The sequence below is a fragment of the Rhea pennata genome, chromosome 6 (genome assembly GCF_028389875.1).
Source record: "Rhea pennata isolate bPtePen1 chromosome 6, bPtePen1.pri, whole genome shotgun sequence".
Classification (NCBI taxonomy): domain Eukaryota; kingdom Metazoa; phylum Chordata; class Aves; order Rheiformes; family Rheidae; genus Rhea; species Rhea pennata.
This window is the reverse complement of record NC_084668.1, coordinates 23,366,520-23,378,581: the sequence shown is the minus strand read 5'-3', so window position 1 is coordinate 23,378,581 and position 12,062 is coordinate 23,366,520. Positions and strand designations below refer to the sequence as shown.

At 40.3% G+C, this 12,062-nt stretch overlaps 1 protein-coding gene across 1 annotated transcript in view; it reads right to left on the bottom strand.

Annotated features, from left to right (window-relative positions):
• The window catches only part of RAPGEF4 (Rap guanine nucleotide exchange factor 4), a 161,703-nt gene extending 149,858 nt beyond the window's left edge, over positions 1-11,845 (bottom strand). The window contains exon 1 of the mRNA XM_062578544.1: positions 11,726-11,845. Coding sequence (XP_062434528.1) covers positions 11,726-11,790 — 65 coding nt within the window. The 5' untranslated portion in view covers positions 11,791-11,845. The remainder of the gene's footprint in view (positions 1-11,725) is intronic.
• Between the last annotated feature and the right edge of the window lie 217 nt (positions 11,846-12,062).

Here is a 12,062-nt window from a genome sequence, read left to right as displayed (position 1 = left end):
AAACATCACCACAGCAGTCAGAAACTAAAATCTCTATTTATTGGGAAATATCAATTAAAGTGCTGTGTTCCTAGGGCCTCACTGTAGCAAGCAGCTGACCTACAATGCTTGGTATGAGCAGTAGTAGGAGTGTGTGAAGTGGCCATTGAAAGGGAGATATGCAGACATGCTCTATACAGAAAAAGGAATCCAAACTTCTAAGTAGTATGTATAGGAGCTATCTGAAAACTGAAACGTTCATTACAATGTTCCATAATAATTCATTATTGCAAGGCAATTATTTCAGTGGCCTTTTCTCAAGACACATTGGGTTTCATATTATTATGTGTATCTAAATTTTCATAAATATTATTACTAGGAGGGCATATATTTTGATCTAGCACATTTGGAAACTGACCTAGAATTTGGGAGTGGCTTTCAATGAATTATTTAACTGTTAAACTATCTTAGAAAATGTGTGTTCTCCTCCAGATGTGTTTCCCTAAAAAAGCAGCAGCCAACTGAAATTCATCAACACTAAGTGTCCGAAGCAGAGGTGGCCCTTGGTCTTTACTAGGACATGGAATTTTGCATCTGTAAAAACTCTAGATTGCAGTTTAAGAATAATAGCAGTAATACTCAAATTCAGTTATTTTAGGTGTTTATAATCTCTAACAGTCCCACTGGTTTCAAAATAATAGTTTTACTTAGTGAGAGAATATAAGGAGAACAATGAAGCACCACGGTGTTAATTAATTGTTTCTCCACCTGCCTTCAAAATTCAGGTTTGATCACTTTCAACAAAATATCTTGTAATAAAATTATCAGCATTGTAGTTGTTGCCATCATCACTAAATCAGCACTAACAGATCTATTTCTGATGCCAAATCTTGTTTTCTGTCTTCTAAGTATAAGCTGCCTGGCATGAAACAACATCAGTACAGGATAATACAAATTAATTTTCTATTAAATTGCAACTACCTTATTAACTGGCTGAAAACTTGACTTTTGTTAAAGCAGGGTTAGGAATAATATTTAAGCAAATAATATAGTAAAATACTCTTTAGAATATTAATAATTAAACATATAATTAGAAAAGTACAACTAATGGCAGATAAAGAATTATTCAAGATTTACTGTCACTATAGCCACACTGATAGGTGCACTAGCATTAATCCAGACAGGAACTCTCCTCTAACCAGGGAGACTGGCTACAAAGGTCACCCCTAGAGAGGAAAGTCTCCCTACCCTCCCTCCGCAGCCTTTGGAAAGGCTTTTGCAGAGACCAGGATCAGAGCACCTGAAGTCACTCCTCCATGATCATCGCTCCCGTTCACTACAGAGAAAGCCTACGGAGATCAGCCCCCCTGCGCTACAGGCAGCGCTGCCGACTGTCTCCTTCTGTTCTGTTCTGCGACACGGACACTACTGTACTACTGAAGTGTTCCCCCACCGGTGGTGCCACAGAGTTATAACTTCATAACTACGGACATCAGAAGTTAAAAAATCCATTTCAGTGAGGCTTCAAGTATGTGATTTAAAGAAAGCCACTGGGATCTCTACTAAAGCTTCCATCCTTTCCTAAAGGTACTGCTGCTCTTGAAAGCCCTAGCTTCGTTTATGGAATATGACCATAGCTGAATCTAAAAGCGTGGATAATTCTCTTCTAAATCAGTTAAAATCCTTCAGCTTTCACCAGTTTGGGAGAGATATCAGCTAGAGCAGAAGCACTTTAAGGCAAAGCCAACCTTCTGATAGAAAAATCTATGATGCTACTCAGTGAAGTTCCCACCTTCTCTCCAGGCTGCCCTCAACCTCACTCAGATACATTTAGTATGATTTTTAAGTAAAACAAACTGTAAAAGTGATACATCTGTCTTCACCTTGTTTGCTAAAAAAAAATAGCTTTAATCCCTTTTCCCAACTTTTCAGCATCTTTCTGGGATAGGTCCCCCTTTTCCCTGATTTTCCTCAAGTCTGCAGGGTACAAGCTCAGAAGGAGATTCAGCAGCTGCTGTAGTACCCACACTTAACCAACGCAACTGGGTAAATGTCATGTCTTCACCATAGCAAATGCAAGGACAAAACCATGTGGGAGGAACTGCGTTGATTTAGGACCAAGATGTTCACATTTAGTATCTCTTACCCTTAAGGACAATACATACATAGATGACTTCCACCTAAAATCTTCAGTTTAATGTGTTCTTCTCTGTATTTATTTCTTACCAGGGTACTGTGCTGATATCTGATTTCACTGCCGCCACATGAGGTAAGCTTTTCTCATATTATAAGGCAGGAATACAAACTGATCATGAAATGATAAAAGACAAAGCAGGAGTATTACATTTCTTTTCACTAACCTACAAGCCTTTCTGCTTTGTTTGACCACTTAATGTTTTATCCAAGTTCTTATTTATATTACTAATTTGCCTCTTCAGAGCACAGTAGGTCTTACTTGGCATTAATGTTTTCACATAAGACACATCATCTATCTTCTGTCTCTTTCTATTTCTTTTCAGGCTATATTTAGCAATACAACATCACAGCTACACACCAGTGACAGCATCGATACTTGTTATACATCTGTGTTCAATAAGGCTGTTTTAAAAGATATTTTACCTCTGATTTATTTGGTTGTCAAGATTTCCAGCATGTATTTCTATACAGAAAAAAAAAAGTTTCAACTTGACTATCAGAAAAAAAAAAAAAGACGGAAGTATATCTTCAGAAAGCTATTGCATATTTTTAAGTGCAAACTGTTCAAGTGCAAAGTTAAAAACACATACAGAGGAGAACTGCAATTATTCTTCATTTATATAGAATTTGAACAAGTACTTCTGTTCATATGTATTATATATAGCTTCATAAAATAAACTATTTCGGTAGTGTTAAGATTAAATATTTTAATGTTTGCATGTGCCATGAAAAACAGAAATCACCAGAACCATTTCTGTTAGCAGTTTATAATCAGTTAAATGTAGAAATATGCCTGTTAACATACAAGAAAGAAAAGAATTGGGGATCTTTATTTCTTTTTTATTGAGATCACCTAACTATAATCTATTAATTTCTCTTCTAACATACATGATAGATTTTTTTTTATCAGGTTCTTCCTCATAATAGAGTTCACTTAAAAAGAAAAGAAAGAAGATACCTAATTTTACCTCCTTTGCCAAGACACCTCTAGAATTTTAAAATATTTGTTTGTATAATATATGTTCAAAAATCCAAACCGTAATCTAAATGAGTAAAAATCACTGAGATCCAGTTTCTTTCATTGATCTTTTAAACTCTTATAAGGGCAATATTGCATTTCAGACCACAATGAACAGCCCATGAAGAATGAACAGATATATGTCTTCCACTGGAGAGGCTGTTTGTAGTAGAAAATACAACATCACAGCACATAATAGAAAAAATAAAACTAGTTCATCCCTGGGTTAAACTTGAAACATCTCTTTGAAGATGCAAAGGCAAACTCTGTGAGCTGGAAGCTACTGGTAACCGCTATCATGGATCATTTACTGAATTTTATTAGTATTTGAAAGTACGTTTTGCTTTGAAATGTGAGCAAAGAATAGCTAGGAAGGCCATTTCAACCCAGATCATTCCTCCATACTAGCTGTACCTTCTCCCACCTTTTCCTTCGATGCAGAAAAGTAAAGGAGGATGCAGCAGAATAACAGTACCAACACATCATTTTTTCCCTTTTATCAGTCAGAGCAGGATGACACTGAAGCACCTCTCTCCTTCAGGCACTGTTGTAGAGCTCAGAGACTTCGTTCCTCTTCAAGAAAGGAAGCCTTAAGGGAGGGGTACTGCTGACCTAGCAAAACATTTTAGAGCCATGGTAAGAGACCAAAATCTATACCTGAAGTTACTTTTAATCTGAAGTAATGTCCAGACAGGGGTTTACTTTTATGGGAACAGAAGGCAATCAATTCTTCCAAAGATATGCTTTGCACTTGGTAAGACAGTATTACCAAATAAGAGATTTCAACATTCACATTTCAGCTCCTCCTTCTCTTTTCCCCTCCCATGAGGTTTGCAAAAAATAATCAAATTCCAGTTCTGATCTTTTGCTTTCTGTTTTTCTGAGATTTTAGAATTCCTGTTTTCACATTTTCTATGACACATAGGAAATAAAACTTAATTTAACCCCCCTTCCCTAGAGTTCTTATAGATACAAGTCATTCCATAGTTAGTTTTAAAAGAAAGTGCTACACAAGCAGCAAAACTGATGATGCTCAGTTTCCAAAAGATTACTGTCCCTAAACCCAGAACCCCTGCAACAATCTCTTAACCTCCTGCTATGCAGGACACAAATGCTGTAGATAATCCAAATCTAGGTACATGCTGATTGACCATCCAACTATTATAAATTCTGTCAAACAGATAGTTGAGCTCTACCTTTCTCAGTGAGAGCCAAAGGATATAAATGAGAAGCTCTTTCTTTTCCTACACACTCATTTTCATGAAAAATGAAGGAACTTAATTATATTTGTGCTTTCAACTCAGTTGGAAAGTGGCCAGTGCACTGAAAAATTACTAGAAGGTTGGACAGACAGAGCAATCAAGTGTATCTCATTTCTTTACATACTCTACAGAATAACAAATTATGCATACTTCCAACAGGTAAATTTTAGATCTGTGTAAACAGTGGAATGACAAAAAATATATTTGTTGAGTAATGACATTCATAAAGATTTATCTCAAGTTAAAAATACATTATTTGAACTGAGGGAATAAAACATAAAAATAGATTTTTTTCACTATATACTTTTTAAAAGACATAATACTCCAACGGAAAAGAATAAATTTATAAAGAATTTTTTCCTTGTATTTATGAAAATTTGTATGTATGGCACATACTTCATAACCAAAGTCTGACTATACCTTATTGAATAAAACCCTTCAACTTTTATAAACATGAGAGGGTTCAGGACAGTTAACATTCCATTTGATAGACGCAGATCTGGATAAAATTACATTACCCAGTACTGCAACTTCATAATAGGCATTAAAAGCACTTTAATATGAAGACAGACTCTAAGATACATTGCAAATGAAATTTATAATTGAACAATATGCACAAGTGATGATACACTTTGATCAAAATCTGGCAACTGCCATCCACGAATATACTATGCTAAATGCACCCTTATCCATTTAGGGTCTGCATTTTTATAGCTAATAAATATTTAAAACTTAGAGCAACTATGAAATAACTTCTTCAGTTTTACGTTGGCATGCATACATTTTGACAGTCGCTGAATTCAAAGATGAAGTGGAAAGTCATGTTCAGGAAATATTCATTGAAGGTATTGATTAAGCAGCACAACAGTAAGAGTTGCAATCATGCCAAATATAGTGCAGAAAATAATAACAGAAAAAAGGAAGTTTAAGAATGATGAGACAGTTAAGTGCAGCAAATGATAAGATGCAGATGGAACACAGATGTCACACTGGATATGGAAAAATACTCATATTTGATAAATATGCAATGACAATCTGACTTTCAGGATATAATTTTCAATTAGCTGGTTTGTTCATTCTGTAATATAGGATTTTTTAAAAATAGAATTTTAACTTGCAAAAATAATTCTTTATGAAAAATGTAAAAGTATCAAATCGGAACGCTCACTCTGTTTAAGGATGTTATTTAGCAACAAAGCTCCTGCTTTTACCAACACAAAACAACTGGCAAGTATCTATTTTCAATGAAATCTATGTTGGCAGGCTCTAAACAACAGAACATAAAACAATTTAAACAATTCTAAACAATAGTTTAGAACTCATAAATCTCTTTCCACTCTACAAGTATAGGAATCTTCACACAACTCTACTTTTTTTCAGATCACACCCTACCCTCACATTGCTCTGGTAATGCAAATATGTCTGGCAAGACAGCACGAAAGCCTTAAGAGTGATAGCAAGAATTAGGCCCCCAGTCTAAATGACAGAAGGAAAAAGGAGAGCAATACTAATAAACACGCAACATACATAACTAACTGCTATACAGAGTTCTGCCCAGAACACAAAACTTTTGGGATTAAAGTCCAACATGCCAGGAGCAACTCAGACAATGACAGTTTAAATAGGATTCCAGTTTTGTCCGGCAGAAGAGAAACCCTATAGTTGCAAGACTGTACAGTGATTGTCCAGCCACTTCAGAAGACTTCCACGTGAACCTGAGCACACTACGTCCTAACGGGCGTTGCACTCACCAGTCTGCTCTGGTGGGCCACGACAAAGTTTACACATATCAATTCCAGGGCAATCACTTTGTCTTCCTCTTACTGCATTTCCATAGAACTTACGACTTACTATAAAACCGCATGTAGAAGCTGATACTACAGAGAAGCCTAAAACTGTAATGACATAGAATAAAACATCTTGAATTTGCTCAAAATACAACTCCTACTCTTGCTACGAGTTATTTTGAATTCACATATTCAATAAAATGCAGAGAGTTACAAGCTTATGACAGGTTATATTAATAATTATTTTGGTCTCTCTAAGGAGAGGTGGAAAGAAAAGAGTTTCTTTATTATTCATCAAAGACTGCACCTTTGCACTGGACTAGAAAATGAGTTGCATGATGCCGAAAGAAAAATTCATTATTATTCATCACTCTCAGAAGACTGCACCTTTGCATGAGTGCTAGAAAGCACTCAGGCTATGTCTATACTGCTCTGTCTCCGAGTTTCCACATCCTGGTGCCTGCTGCAAATATATCCCCACCCAAGCATATACCAGCTTAGCCGTATATTACAGGATGGCACACAGGCGAACAGGAGCTGCAACATACGTCCAAGATTTTGGTCAGATCCCACCTAAGTGAAAAATGATGAAGTTACTTATATATATTATAAACAAAAAGCAGGTCTAAAAATTAAAAAATACATAGAAATCACTGCATCCTTTTCAATTTCCTTAAAACATTTTTAAAAGTAAATAAAACAGTGCCAAAAATCAATTCTAAAATATTAATGTTAATAAAGTCTATACCCCAGTATCCTTGATATAATTACATGTTGTAGAGGATGACAAGCCAAGCAAAATAATTTTCCTTATTTCTGTTACCAAAAATTCTCCAGTTAGAGTAACAGTTCTTCTTTCTAGCCTATCTGTATTATCACAAGAGTCCTATTGACTACTAAGCCTGTAAGAATAACTTACACCTCATATGTTACAATGAACTAAAAGACAAATCCTCATTCAAGTATCTTTTTGTTCTCTAATTTTAGTCTGAACTTACACTCAAATCTATGGGACCTTGGCTTATGGAATAGATCTGAGATATTAACTGGTATGCGTTATTTTGATTTTGTTAGATGTAAATAATGCAAGTCTAAAATCTACCAAAATGATAAGGATATAAAAGCTCACTATGTATAATATGTCCTCAAAACACCCTTTCATATATAAATAATTTACAAACAGCTTGGCAAAGATCAGAACATTCTTAGCACACCAGGCTAGCAAAAGTTACATGCTTTGCTCTGTGATCTGCTCCTCCAGTCAGCTATGGCATTGAAGGTTATGTTTAATACAAAGGAATATAATGGATACTATAAGCAGGTATGAAATTCTAGGATCATCTGATTATTTCGAACACCATAAATCATCATTTAAAAGTTTGTATTTGCATCAAATTAAAATCCTTCTTTAATTAGAAACCATCAGCTTTGGAGAAATCATATTTACGTAAAAAACACTCTACCATGCAGTAATTGTATTTCTACATGGAAATCTCCTAGTTGGATAGTTTGGGGTATAGAAAAAACTTTGAGAGTAGGGAAGACATTGTTCCTAGGTTGAATATACACACTTGCATAAATCAGCGACCTTCTTCTAATTATGCACAGATAGGGCATATAGAAAAGGAAATCAGTGGTAAGATAATAATTTATTTCAAAGATAGAAGAATTGGTTTCCTTAACAAAGAAATGATTTACATCTCCCTGTGCAACCAGAATATATATTTGATAACTGCTGATCACCTCTCTCCTGTAAAAATAAAATATTCTTGACAGAGCATAGTTTTCTGACCTTTTCTGTTCCTGCCTTTTGCTACCTTTGCACTTGTGACTTTGTATATAAATACTGTCCTGTGTATTTGACTTTTAAGTGCTGATCTTTGGCTTTTGTGGTTAGTAACCACATCCAGAAGTTGCATGGTTGAAGCACTGGCAGCCCTAGCCCACAGTACCCTACATAGTAACACCATCTCTCATAAAACATTTTGATAATTCTTTATTTGTCATACATGTGCTTGCATTTAGGTGTTAGTTTAGTTCTAGTTTGGTATGCGACTTGGGGAGAAACAGAAACTTAACATCATATTATTACATACATGATGTGTTCCCTTATTTCTATTTAAAGTAAAAATTCCCTTTTTTAAAAAGAATAAAGTCAGATAATCCATATTCCATGCCATTTTAATTGGCTTTGCTGAGACTCTCCTTGCACAAAAGAAGTTTTAGAATTGCCTTCCTCCTGAAAAAATATATATATTCATTAACTAAAACACATTAAAACTGTCTTAAATATTTAATAAAAAAATATTCAGTTTCCTACAGTGAATTGACTCATTGAATGGTCTTATACTTACAGAATCCACACCTAGGTTTGAAAATACTTTAAGACAAAGAAAAAGCCAAATAATTAAAATGCATAGATATTACATGATAACTCAAATGAGTAAGGCAATAACAGTTCACCCAAAGAAAAGAAATACACTCTAGCAACACAAGCATATACACTATTCAAAAATACTCTACCTAATACTACTTAGACTCTTATAGTACTTTTCGAACATGGCTTTAAATATATTTTTTTAATGGAAAAACAAAAGAACAAAACACAAAAATGTATTTCCTATGGTCTCAAAGCAAAAGCATGGCAGAGAAAATTAAAAAATGTACAATGTCTCACATCCTGGCTTTGTCCCACATCCCAGTTGTCTTCTGGAAAGTATGCTGCTTAAAAAATCCTTCAGGGCAACTGTGACTGACACTTTCCACTCAACAAACAGGTGCTGCTAACTTATTCCAAGTGAGAAAAAGAGGAAAAAAAACTTTAATCCTAACAGCTCTAGCAAAATCCCTATAGTAAAAATGGCCTATATATTAATAATAGACTGATAGATAGATCTAAAATGGCAGAAAAACTTCTAAATTAAATATTTTGACGTGTTTCCTAAAAATATGATTCATTCCCCACAACTATTATTCTCATTAATCATGAACCCCGGAATTTTAGTTCACAACTTAAATGTCATGATCTATTACATTTAAGTACCCATAGAAATGACAGGCCCACCTATTTAGAAGTACTGGGGTTTACTCTCTGCTTCTTCACACTCTTCAGGGCCAGTCTACAGCGATGGATCAGGCCTTCAGCTTCATTTCCATTTGTTTTTGTATGACTAGGTTACCATCACCTATATTTATATCTAGAATACTTCCAACATTTATACACATTATTTAAGCTCTAAAAGGTTATGGGTTTTTTTTTCTTTAAATTAAATCCTGTGTTGCATGGGGGGATCAGGGAGGCTGGCTGACACTCTTTGTGGTAGGTGACTAGACTGATGTTGCTTGGACTATTAAGGAAGACCCAATTAGAGGTGCAGCCCTACTAAGACATTTCCCCGAAAATGGTAGAAATGATGAGTGGAGGTAATTTCTTGTGTGTATACCAAGGATTCTCTCTATAATGTAGCCCCAAATGATGTCAACTGTCAAAATCTGGCTAATGATGCTCAGTAAATAGCTGTTTAGTGAGTAAGAGTGAGTAAAAAAGCTGGTATCTTCACTTAAACTATGCAGTGTATACAGCTATTTACGGTCTATTTTTTTTTTTTTTTTTTGTATTTTCCTGGACTGCAGCAAGCATTCAGAATTAGAATGATTTCACATTGAATCCCGTGTTAAAGGTAATGCTACAGCAAAGGGTGTACAAACCATCCACTACGGTTTAACTAGACACTGCAAGATTCACTCTCCTCTTCTCCTCTTACACCCTGGGGAAAGCACTCCAAAGAATTTCCTTAAGAAGAAATGAATCATTTACTACCTGTATTTTTTAAAGTGAATATCTCACCCATGGACACAACAAGCGATAATTAGCGCGTCGCGCTCACCGCTAGCCCCACAACACAATCCAAGAGCAAGCCCTGCCGCGAGCGCTCGGGACCGCGGCCAGCCCACGGGCGCAAGCGCAGGCGCGCAGCCCGGGGAGGCGGCGGACGCCGGCGGGGAGGCACGCGCTGCCCCGCGCCCCGCCAAGGGACCCTTGCCCGCCCGCCCGAGCCAGCGCTCGGGCCAGGGCCTCTCCTCTCCCGCCAGATTGATGAGGCAGCTGGGCGAGAGGTGAGGGGTGGTGAGGGGAGGGGGTTTCTTGTGCTGAGGTGAGACATGATGCAGTAGGTGAGATGCAGCGAGGTGACATGCAGTGAGGTGTGGTGAGATGTGGTGAGGTGAGGCGGGATGCAGTTAGGAGAGGTGGGATATAGTGAGGTGAGGTAAGGTATGGTGATGTTTGGTAATGTATGGTGAGGTATGGTGAGGTGCAGTGAGGTATGGTAAGGTATGGTACAGTATGGTGAGGTGGTATGGTCAGGTGTGGTGATGTATGGTGAGGTATGACGGTGACGTATAGCACGGTATGGTGTGGTATAGTGAGGTGTGGCGATGTATGGTGAGGTATGATGGTAAGGTATAGTGCAGCATGGTGCAGTATGGTGAGGTATAGTGCAGTATGGTGCAGAATAGTGAGGTATAGCACAGTATGGTACAGTATGGTGCAGTATAGCGCAGTGTGGTGCGGTATGGTGAGTTACAGCACAGTATGGTGAGTTATGGTGAGGTATAGCGCAGTGCGGTGTGGTATGGTGAGGTATAGCACAGTATGGTGAGGTATAGTGCAGTATGGTGCGGTATGGTGAGGTATAGTGCAGTGTGGTGTGGTATGGTGAAGTATGGTGAGGTATAGTGCAGTATGGTACAGTATGGTGAGATACAGCGTAGTGTGGTGCAGTATGGTGAGGTATAGTGCAGTGTGGTGCGGTATGGTGAGGTATAGCACAGTATGGTGAGGTATAGCACAGTATGGTGAGGTATAGTGCAGTATGGTGCGGTATGGTGAGGTATAGTGCAGTGTGGTGTGGTATGGTGAAGTATGGTGAGGTATAGTGCAGTATGGTACAGTATGGTGAGGTACAGCGTAGTGTGGTGCAGTATGGTGAGGTATAGCGCAGTGTGCTGCGGTACAGCACAGCGAGGTGCGCTACGGTGAGGTGCGGGGCGGCAGGGCCGGGAGCCCGGCGAGCAGCGGCGCCGCCATGGCGGTCCCCGCGGCCGCCGCCCGGCAGCCCCGGCCCCGCGGGCCGCCGCGCCGCCACCCGCCGCCCCCTCCCCGCCCTGGCGCTGCCCCCGCCACCGCGTGCAGTATCTCCCGGGCGGCAGAGCCCGGCGCGGCGCGGCGCGGCCACCCCGCCGGCGACCGGACCGGACCGGACCGGTCCCGGCCGGCCGCGGCCGGCCCGTCCCTTCCGCCGCCAGGAGCGGTTTGGTCGCCGCCGCCGCCGGCCCCGCGCTGCCCCAGCGCGGCTGCCCCCGGGCACCTGCCTCCCACCTGCCCGCCTTACGTAAGGCAGGACGCGCGGGGCAGCGGGCGGGCGGACGGGCCCCCCGCGCGCACGCACAGCGCGCAGCCGCCCCCGCGAAGATGCCGGTACCTTTTATCGAGGCAAGCGATCCACTCGCCGGAGGACGCGGAGTGGGAGGTGTGAGCAGCGACCATGGTGGGCAGGATCCGGCCGCGCGGCGCCCGGCGGCGGCTCCCCGCGCTCCCTCCCGCCCTGCGCGCGCGGCGCGATGCGCCCGCCCGGGCCCCGCCGCCGCCGCCGCCGCCGCCCGCCCCGCCGCAGGCAGCGGGCGCTGCGCGTCCGTGCGTGCGGGGCTGCGCGGCCGCCTGGCGCCCCCAGCCGCAGCGCGGCGGCCCTGCGCGGCGGCCCCGCCGCCCGCCCCGGCGGGCCGGGAGGGCCGGGGCCGGGGGAGGAGCAGCCCTGGGAG